This window comes from Carassius gibelio, chromosome B14 (genome assembly GCF_023724105.1).
Source record: "Carassius gibelio isolate Cgi1373 ecotype wild population from Czech Republic chromosome B14, carGib1.2-hapl.c, whole genome shotgun sequence".
NCBI lineage: Eukaryota > Metazoa > Chordata > Actinopteri > Cypriniformes > Cyprinidae > Carassius > Carassius gibelio.
The window spans coordinates 14839235-14849433 of NC_068409.1; the positions used below are offsets into that span (position 1 = coordinate 14839235).

Here is a 10199-nt window from a genome sequence, read left to right on the forward strand (position 1 = left end):
TATGAGCCTATTTTAAGATTGCCCGTGAGAAATAAATATAGAAGTGGCATTTCTTTTGCAATAAAAGCTATTCTTATCTGTCAACTTTTCCTTTTTGATTTTTTGGTCATATTAGCTCATCCGCTTACAGTGTTTATATAAAAACATATTTAACAAAGACAGTATAATAAGACTAATGAATTGCCCGCTGTTTCTGCATAAATCTTAGTTGTTCTGAACAATTCTTTTTGGAAAAGAATGTAACAATTTTAAGTAAAATGTTTATATGTGCAGTATAGTTCTTTAGGTTTCATTTTACATAGTTACGCTCATAAAGTTATTTTAATGCTATGTCTTACAATATGTTTTGTCTTATAATATGTGCATATTTACAACATGTATATTGTACTTCCTATTTAGCCCATCCAAATTATTTATTTATTAAATTATTTGTAATATTTTGTGTACATATTTTTGCTACATACATTCTATTGTTTACAAAGTTACAGTCATATATAATTACTTGATAATAGAGACAATTTCACACCAACTTAATAGATCAGTAAAAAAAAAAAAAAAAAAAAAAAAAAAACATCATTTGTAAAGAAAAAAATTGCATTTTAGAAGTTTTCCCGCACAACTTATTTTTTGGAGTAATAACTGTTTATTTTTTATTTATTTTTTTATCAGATCAGGTGTATTCAATTACACAAAACCAAGACTTGTTTTAGTCCAGTGGTGAAAAAAAGTAACAGAGAATTTTAGAGTGGATCATTGATCAGCAAAACAGTTTTAGGTTGAACATAAAACAATGGCTGATATAAACTCACAGTTATAATTACAAGAGCATTATGTCATTGCTGAAATCTGTGACTTGACATTTTATCAAAAATTCACACTATCCTCTGTCTGAAAAGGGCACCAGACATTTCATAAATACAGCAACAACAAAAAAGATCAACATGTCATTGGACATTACAAAGCACTTTCACATAAACATCAGGGGAACAGAGAAGTTATTACTAGTGATCAGATTTTTCAAGTCAAATGCAATGTTCTAAAATCTAGAGTGAAACCAACTATGTGATGAAGACTGTTCCTAGCAGTAACATTACATTGAAAGTATTAAGGAAAAGGTCAAGTTAAATGTAAAACAACACAATTGCAGTTCTCTCTACATCTCACTTCAGCAAAGTCCAAGGGACTGAAAAGGTTAATATGTGTTCAGTACTTTAAGTTTATTTCACAATACTACCGTCATGCACATCATAGGTTAACATATGTCATTGCGAGAAAGGTAATGCTAATGGTCTTTGGAAAAAGATACAAAAAAGGATAACACTGGCACATACACATGAGCTGTAGTATCAAAATCCATCTTTTTTTTCTTTCTTGCAAGAGTTTGACATCTTAAACACAATTTACTGTGACTTTGGACATGCACCCACATCCCGAGTCCCCCTTGCAATAAATAAAAAAACAGGTTTCACTCTGTAGTAGTGTCTTTCTCTTTCACAGTGGCTTCGCACAAGGCCCTCTTCTGCATCATGGTAAAAGGGAACGGTGCACCATTGCAGGCGCCATAGTCCAGTTTGTTAAGCCTTGACAGAGTTTTGATGCTGCCTGGAGGCCTACCTGGGCTCACCTTGTAGCCTGCAGCTTTGGTGGTGCCCAGTGGCCGTCCTGGGCTGGTTTTAAAGCCTGCTGCTCTGGTGGTGCCAGGCGGTCGTCCTGTACTTGTCCTGTAGCCTGCGGACTTAGTAGTACCCGAGGGCCTGCCTCGTCGTCCAGACTTTCCAAGTCCCTTCTTTTTCTTGGAGCCCTCTGGAGCATCTGCAGCCCTCATTCGAACTGTTTGGGAGTGAAATTCATTCTGGGAGTCCTGCATCTGGCAGGACATGGGCTTGATCATGCTCTGTGGCAAGGGGGGCAAGTTTGGGAGTGGCAGTTGTAGTGCAGGAGGTGGGGCGGTGGTGTAAAATTTATTGGACTGTGAACTGCACAACTCAAAGTGACTGGCTGGGTGTTGTCCATCATCCCCAATGCTTCCCAGACCATAGTCGTTGCTGTTGCTGGCTACTTGGTGCATCATTTTCTGTTCAAATAAATTATATTTGAAAACATTTGATATATTTCAAGATAAAGTGGTTAATGAAAAGTACATTGTGAAATAACAACTGAATGTGAGGCTTTACAATACTTTTCCAACATCTTACATCGACCGCGTGGATCGAAAGTGATTGATTGAAGACGTCAATCAAAAAGAAAACAACAGGCCTGTGCAATTAACCACTGAAAGTCAATGAAGAAGAAGGAGTGGCTATATAAACTATATATAAACTATGGAAATATTCATACTTTAAGTAGATCGCATCACTTTACAGTTAGATAAACACAATGTCTGGTCATAAAATGTAGAGCGACCGCGGAATATCGCTTATGCAAGTCCATCGCTGTCCTGTCATTCTGTATCTTTTTTCCTGCTCTATTTGGTCGTTAATATAGACTATTCTTGTAATTACTGCAAATAAAATAAAATTAAGTATAAAACAGATGTAATTTTGCGTTAAATAATGCAATAAAGAAAGTATTTTACCTCATCTGGAACGCGGATCACGGAATGTAATGGGTTAAACATGAAACAGATCTATCTTCCATTCTTGAAAGCAAAAGCATAATGTTATTTACGCAGGAATATGGACATCCTTCAACCGCGAAATGCTTTCTTCCTAAACGATCGTGCTAATTCTGGATTATGGGATGGATATTTTCCTCCTGAACCGCTGAGGTTTAAAGCTGAAAGGCAGCCATTTTCACTAGAAAAAAAATCATAAAATAGTAAGAAAAGCTTATACGCATGCGTCAGCACTGGTGGGAATTTATACTATTCTTTAGCAAATACCAGAAGGTCCTGGTGTCAGCTCACGCGCCAGTTTTGTCCTCGATATTTAATCATTTATATATATTTATTCGCTGAGGACATTTGAAAATGTCACCATGTCACTGTGTCCACACAGAACAAGGATTTTTTAATTAATATTATTTATCTTAATTTAAGTCATATATCCAAAGAGATAGTTAAATGAAAAGCACAGAGTAAAGAATAAACTATGGTATATGAGAAAGTAAAAAAATTATGACCATGAAAACAATGTATAGATAGACAATATTTTAAGTATATTTATAACGATATTTAAATGAAGTATGTTAAAGACCATAATGAATTCTGCTTCTTTACAAGATACACAGAGGGTAAAAAAGAATATCACCTCCCAGAAACAGAACATAATAATGATAATAATAATAATATTAATAGGCAAAAAGTAGCTACCTTAACCTTCCAGCAACAAAACATAATGTAGTAGTAGAAGTAATAGATGATAATATCATTTTTATTACTTCTTTATTTGTTTATTAAACCTAACAATGTAGCGGTTCTCAAAATAAAACTTAGTGTCATTCCCCTTGTACATCAGTTGGCGGCACTAAACGCACAAGAGACAAAGCAATGTATCTGCGACAAAGACTACTATGGCGAAGACTTAACTGGTCAATATTCATAAGGTCATGCTGACGTTCATTGACAGCCAGCCTATTGCGAACGCCTTGGCTTATACATATTAATTAGGTCATAAAGAGTCTGGCTCATGAATATTAAGAAGGACGCCTTCACTGTAGTAGGATTCGTTATTTTGAATGCGGATTAGATGACGTCAACCTACATGAGCAGATTCTTCTTCGCTGCTGCGCATCATAACCAGACTCTGACCGAAATCAAAGGAGCTTTCAGGCTTACTTTTAATCGCTTAATGTTTACAGAGAATAATAATTCATCGATTTATTCTTTAGGGAGTAAAAGTAACATCGTTTCACTTCATTTTGAGGCCTTGAAGTTTTTCAAGTGACCAAAGACTCAACAGCTTTATTTTTTTTTAACTGGGATTGATTCCTTTGACGCATGACGCCAAACCCAAACAAAACATTTTGAGTCATTTTACCTCATTTTTTAACATTACTTGAATGATTTAAGGAATTGTCGAGAATGGACGAGAAGGTATTCACGAATGAACTGGACCAATGGATCGAGCAGCTAAACGAGTGCAAGCAACTGTCGGAAAACCAAGTGAAAATCTTATGCGAGAAGGTGAGTTCCGCGTGACGGTCATCCTCACCCTTGTCAGTGTTGCATTGTATGTTAAAACGCGTGTTTTGTCAGGCGGTCCGTGGGCGCAGCAGCAGACTGTGGCTATATTTGTTTTCGGCTCAGATACAGTTGCAGTGTGCCCTTCCCACTGGCCGCTTACCCGAAGATGGCGGTGCCGAATTATTCTATTATTGGCCGTCTGTGCGCCATCAATGTGTCTATTGGTTGTTGGCTGTGCAGCGCAGTTAGCAACCAGAGCTCGTCAGGTTATGCCCACTTTACTGTTATTCGTTGTCAGGCAGAGTTTTGGGTTTGCCTTTTGCTTTCTAAGCAAACGTACAGATCCACCAGCTTTATTTTAAATATAATTTATGTTCTTTTAATTTGTTAAAAATAGTTATTTTATGTAAATTGTGACTGCAATGTTAAAGATGCACAGGTTATTTCAAGTGGCCACCTGCATTAATCAGTATGACCTGATTCTTTTAAACCAAATATTTCAATGTCCTGTAACTTTACCTGCACAGTGTAAAAGTGAAAATGTACGCTTGTTGCCTGAAAATAGTTGACCTAAAAATGAAAATCCTGTCATCATGTGCTCACCCACATGTTGTTCCAAACCTGCATGACTGACTTTTTACTGTGGAGCACAAAGGACGATGTACCTGAGTTTGTATTGGGAGAAATATACTTCTTTTATAATATATTTAAAAAAAAAATCAATAATAATTATCATAAGTAGTAGTATTATTGTAATTAATATTGTTGTTCATTGTTTTTTTTTTGTTTTTTTTTTGCCAATTAGACTCATTTAATTCAGGCCCTCAATCCATTTCCAAGAACAAAGGCATATTAGGCATATCCCAATATTCATTAATCACTGGTCCATGTCAACATTGCCTCTAGCAGTTTGTTAGGAATTTTAAATGCACTTAAGGTTAATAGTTCAGAGCACTGTTTGTCTGCTTTTTTAGTCTAACCTGCCGGTTTGATCTGTTGCAGGCTAAAGAAATTTTATCCAAAGAGTCAAACGTTCAGGAGGTGCGTTGCCCGGTCACAGTGTGTGGAGATGTACATGGCCAATTTCACGATCTTATGGAACTGTTTAAGATCGGGGGTAAATCACCAGATACCAATTACCTATTCATGGGAGACTATGTGGATAGAGGTTACTATTCAGTAGAGACAGTCACACTGCTGGTGTCTTTAAAGGTACGTGAATGGATACAGCTTTAATTAATTAATTAATTTTTTAAAGAAAAATTCATTTGCATTGTTAAAGGCTTGTTTTGTCATTTTAAATTGTCCAGGTTCGATATCGAGAGAGAATCACCATCCTCCGTGGAAATCATGAAAGTAGACAGATCACACAAGTGTATGGCTTTTATGACGAGTGCCTTAGAAAATATGGAAATGCAAATGTTTGGAAATATTTCACAGACCTCTTTGACTACCTCCCTCTTACAGCCCTCGTAGACACACAGGTAAAATGGCTTGTGATTAACAGTGTTTCATCCATTGTAACTGTACTGATGCGTAGTAATTTGAGGGCACATAAAGCTTAAACTTTGCGCTGTCTCCACAGATTTTCTGTCTCCACGGAGGATTGTCACCTTCCATTGACACGCTGGATCACATCCGCGCATTGGACCGTATCCAAGAAGTTCCGCATGAGGTATAAATTCCACCTGTGAATATCAGAAAGATGTATTGTGTTACTATATTCAAAATCGTTAAGAGTCCCAGCTGTGAATAGGTCACAGGGTCTTCTGAAATCTCATTGGCAGGGTCCCATGTGTGACTTGCTGTGGTCAGATCCAGATGACCGGGGAGGCTGGGGGATTTCCCCCAGGGGGGCTGGGTACACATTTGGCCAGGACATCTCAGAAACATTTAACCATGCCAACTGCTTGACTCTGGTCTCACGAGCTCACCAGTTAGTGATGGAGGTAACAGAGAAACAATTACCATGTATAAATATATGTTGGATACATGAATGTTTAATTTGTAGAAGGCCACAAGGGGTATGTGGTTACTAGTGATATCATTTATAAACTGATCACATTTACTGTAATTAAGAGGGTTATTTTGAGTATTTCCATGAATTAGATGTACATTTCATTCTATTTGCATAGTGTTGCTATTATGACATGCCTCGTATAGGCCGTATATCATTTTTGAAGATGATTAATGTTGTTTGTTACATGAGTAAATTAAAATGTAACACGAAAAAGTGCAGTATATCTGAAACTAAAGTGTAATAGAAATTTGAAACAAATTTGTAGAAATGTATACAATTCCAATGTAATTTTTGTTTTGAATTTGAATAATAATACACCTATCAACTGTAGATTAGCTAGTGGCTAACATATTTGTAAAACTTTTCTACAGGGTTATAACTGGTGTCATGAACGTAATGTTGTAACCATCTTCAGTGCACCTAATTATTGCTACCGATGTGGTAACCAGGCTGCCATCATGGAACTCGATGACACGCTTAAGTATTCCTTGTACGTATATAACATATAACATTATCTGTTTTTATTAATAATTCCCCTTCCCCTGTGTTATATATCAGTAATTTTGCTGTTATAAATATGAATATTAAAAGAATGATTTCCTTTAGTTTACAGTTTGACCCTGCACCACGCAGAGGAGAGCCTCACGTTACTCGTCGCACTCCAGATTATTTCCTGTAAAATGGGAAGGCTTTTTAAAAATTACAGTATTGCAGCACTATCTGACCAGTGGACAATGATTATTCAAAGAAGACATGCTCATCTGTTCAATCTGTTCAATCCATCACAAACCCCTTTCCTTGGACCAAAACGTGCCCTATCTATACTGCAATAAGATTGATGCAGTCTTCTCAACAAACACAATAATGTAACAGTACTCGTTCATCTGCATCATGTACTTTTCTCTCTTATGTACTATAAAGCTGTTGTGTTTTTGATCAGCATATAGGGGTTTCTTCTGACTAACGGGTTTATGTGCAGTCTTCTACAACGCTGCGTTTTGGATACTCTAAATGCTTACAAGTGGATAATGTTCAAGTTGTGATGAGCTTAAAATAGTGCTGTGTATTATAGCTGCATTTTCATGCTGCATGGCCTCGGGTACACAATGAGCTGTCATCGGGCACATTTCCGACTGCGGTTTTAAACGATCGCCTACTGCAATGTTTGTTACAGGTGGGTATGAGATACTTTAGTTTTAGTCCCTTTTCAATAGTTTTAGTCCCTTTTCAATGTCTTTTAAGCACTTTTTTCAATGCAGTATTTGTTATTGTTCTTAGTATACACAGCAGTGGTTTTGTTTTTGCTTTTGTATGTCACTGCATTATTTCCCAATTTGTAAACGAGAGCACAATTAAATAGGGATTTGAAAGGCAATAAAGACTCTTGTTATTTATCTATGTGAAGCCTGTTTCTTTTTAGACAGCAGCTGTAACCTTCTGTTCATCCTCTGCTGTAGGGTGGTGCAAAATGTTAGCAGTGTTGCTGATTGATTTTTATTGTCAAATTGGGTCATTCCTGTTATGCAGTAAAATATACTGAGCACTGTAACTATAAAAATAAAATATCCCTTTATTTTATTTCTTGATTGTTACAGTACACCACACTTTTTGAAATATGGTCTGGTCAAGTTCAGGCAACTATTTAAACAATGAAAATTAAGAGGATGGAACCCGAATAGGACAAAAAGAATGAGGTTTATCTATTGCTTAGAGCAAAATAAAAAGTTTGCTTACATGAAGGTGAAAACTTTAAATCTTATCAAATTTGAGTTAGTCGTCGTTATGTTAACTAAATGTAATAATGCATGACTGAAAATCGTGAGTTTAATATTTTACACAGAATTGTGGGCATGAAAATGCTATGCATAACAGGAATTACATAAGAGGTTGGTGTTTAAAATGTTCGCTAGATGGAGCCATTTTCTTAACCAGTTATCTTTAAAGTGCCCCTTTTTTGCCATTTTTTAAGCTTGCTAATATTGTTTTATGAGTCTCCTAAAAAAAGGTTTACATGCATGCAGGGTCAAAAAAAAAACATTAGTTTTCTCAAAAATAGATTTAACTTTACCTAATTTTTAAATGATTCGTAAAGGACTGGTGCGAAGCAGTTCAAAGAATCAGTCTCTCTCTGAGCCCTCACTGCTGTGATTGGTCAGATGGCGCAGTCCTTTGTGATTGGTCCAGATTCAGATAGATTGGCTCTGGATTGGTCTACCGCGTACAGCGCGTCTTTTTTTTTTCACTCAAACTTGACATTTTACAGTAATCAGGGGGTGAACACAAATGAAAAGAGATACAAAATTACAATGAAACAGAGAGCAAAGAAACAATTTTTATTACATAAAAAGTTGAAATGTTTACATACATTAATGCACTTAACAGTTTTCTTTTTTTTTTTCAAACTGTAAATAGACTTTAGGTATTGTTTTTAAAAATGACTAACAATGGTTTATAATTGCTGTACTTGCATTTATGTATACTAAACTTTGCCAACAAAAGTAAAAAAATAATCAAATAATATTCCTTATGGAATGACATGTCATAACTGAAAAAAATAAATAAAATAAAACATTTTCAATACAAAGTTGAAAGCTGGGAATGATATGATCCATAACAACTGAGCAGAAATTGATTGCGTAAGGACAACTCCAAAAAAGAAAAAAAAAGAAAAACATTTCTGTAGGTAGACCACAAAATGTAGGATACATAGTCTATTGATATAACCGTTAAATCTGTTTACAAGGAAATAGTTACTGGGGTAATATTTATAAAAGAGTCTAAAATAAATTTCTTTGTGATTAAATATTTATGAGGTAATTTCCAGATTTTATGCCATATCAAACCATCAACACAGCTATTCCAGAAATTTACAATAGAAGGTCTAGAGACAACATCCCGTTGTCATCCCAATGTCTATCATTGTGTTTAACAGAGGAAGAAAAAACTCAAACTCGTCCAACAGCAGAGCCAACAGCATAAAAAACAATGTAGAAAACAGCTCACAGCGCGTGTCAGAAACTAAACGGCCATTGCAATGACGGTATGACAGCTCTGGAGCCTTTCATAGACTGTGATCAATGCATAGAAAAGATGGTATCGATTATATTCTTCCAATTCGAGCCGGAGTCTGATGATAAAACAGTTGAACTGGCTGAATGACAAGAGACTGATTTGTCAGCAGGATTGGAGCAGGACGTTCTCAGTGGTGATCAATGTCAAGTTTTAACAAGTTTGTGGTGATTATACATCAACATAATGTTAACCACACAGAAATGTTTCTGTTTGTAGGCGGGCAAGTTGGTGAAGTTGAACATGGGCAGACATTATGCAAATGTGTTACTTTGTGACGTAGAGCCGTAACATAATTTATCGTCCACTGTCTCCATCACAATTTATATGGTTTATGTTCACACACAGCTACATGACACATTGCATGAAAGGTTATATTTGAAAAGGCATAATGGGGCACTTAAACTCTAATTGTACAAATGAATACCCTTAAAGAGACTTTGATTGTAGCTAGCCTATTGATGAATCTATCAATCACCCTCCTCGATTAAAAAGAGTTTCATTAGCTCCAAGAAATAATTGGCATTTCAAAAAGGTCTTTGTTTTCTTTCTCTCTGTCTTTCTTTAGAGATTTAATAAAACATTTTTTTAAGTGTTCATTACAATCCCTCTGTATGACATACAAAATACACGTAAGAGCATTTATTTATTTGGTGAACACAAAATTCCCACAGGTAGACAATTAAATAAAAATGAATGTCATAAAAACTGAAGACTGAAGCTCATTAAATTTCATAAATCTATAAATTAGCATTCCTTTGATTTCATGACAAAATCTTTCGTTGACTGACTAATTGATTTATTATATATATATATATATATATATATATATATATATATATATATATATATATATATATATATATATATATATATATATATATATATATATATATATATATATATATATATGACTCGAATGTTACCATGTCACAAATATTTTCCAGCTATTGAAAACTTTTATTTTGAATTATCATCAGCGTCTCT

The 10199-nt window shown here is 35.3% G+C and overlaps 2 protein-coding genes across 2 annotated transcripts; one reads left to right on the forward strand and one right to left on the reverse strand.

Annotated features, from left to right (window-relative positions):
- Nucleotides 1-394: 394 nt before the first annotated feature.
- On the reverse strand, nucleotides 395-2814 carry LOC127970910 (UPF0461 protein C5orf24 homolog). Its single transcript, XM_052573619.1, has 2 exons — nucleotides 2576-2814; nucleotides 395-2074 (listed from the first exon to the last, which is right to left on the reverse strand). Exons 1-2 carry the CDS (start codon nucleotides 2615-2617, stop codon nucleotides 1466-1468), a joined length of 651 nt encoding a protein of 216 aa, XP_052429579.1. The 5' UTR covers nucleotides 2618-2814; the 3' UTR covers nucleotides 395-1465.
- Nucleotides 2815-3658: 844 nt separating this feature from the next.
- Nucleotides 3659-7537, forward strand: LOC127971951 (serine/threonine-protein phosphatase 2A catalytic subunit alpha isoform). The gene is made up of 7 exons (XM_052575291.1): nucleotides 3659-4123; nucleotides 5126-5335; nucleotides 5434-5607; nucleotides 5709-5798; nucleotides 5911-6072; nucleotides 6515-6633; nucleotides 6750-7537. The coding sequence occupies exons 1-7, from the start codon at nucleotides 4022-4024 to the stop codon at nucleotides 6820-6822; spliced, it is 930 nt and encodes a 309-aa protein (XP_052431251.1). The 5' UTR covers nucleotides 3659-4021; the 3' UTR covers nucleotides 6823-7537.
- Nucleotides 7538-10199: the final 2662 nt, after the last annotated feature.

Coding starts and splice junctions, on each gene's coding strand:
- LOC127970910 (XM_052573619.1), bottom strand. CDS start 2,617: ATGTTTAACCCATTACATTCCGTGATCCGCGTTCCAGATGAG. Junction 2,075..2,575: donor TGATCCGCGTTCCAGATGAG/GTAAAATACTTT, acceptor TTATTTGAACAG/AAAATGATGCACCAAGTAGC.
- LOC127971951 (XM_052575291.1), top strand. CDS start 4,022: ATGGACGAGAAGGTATTCACGAATGAACTGGACCAATGGATCGAGCAG. Junction 4,124..5,125: donor TGAAAATCTTATGCGAGAAG/GTGAGTTCCGCG, acceptor GATCTGTTGCAG/GCTAAAGAAATTTTATCCAA. Junction 5,799..5,910: donor TCCAAGAAGTTCCGCATGAG/GTATAAATTCCA, acceptor TCTCATTGGCAG/GGTCCCATGTGTGACTTGCT.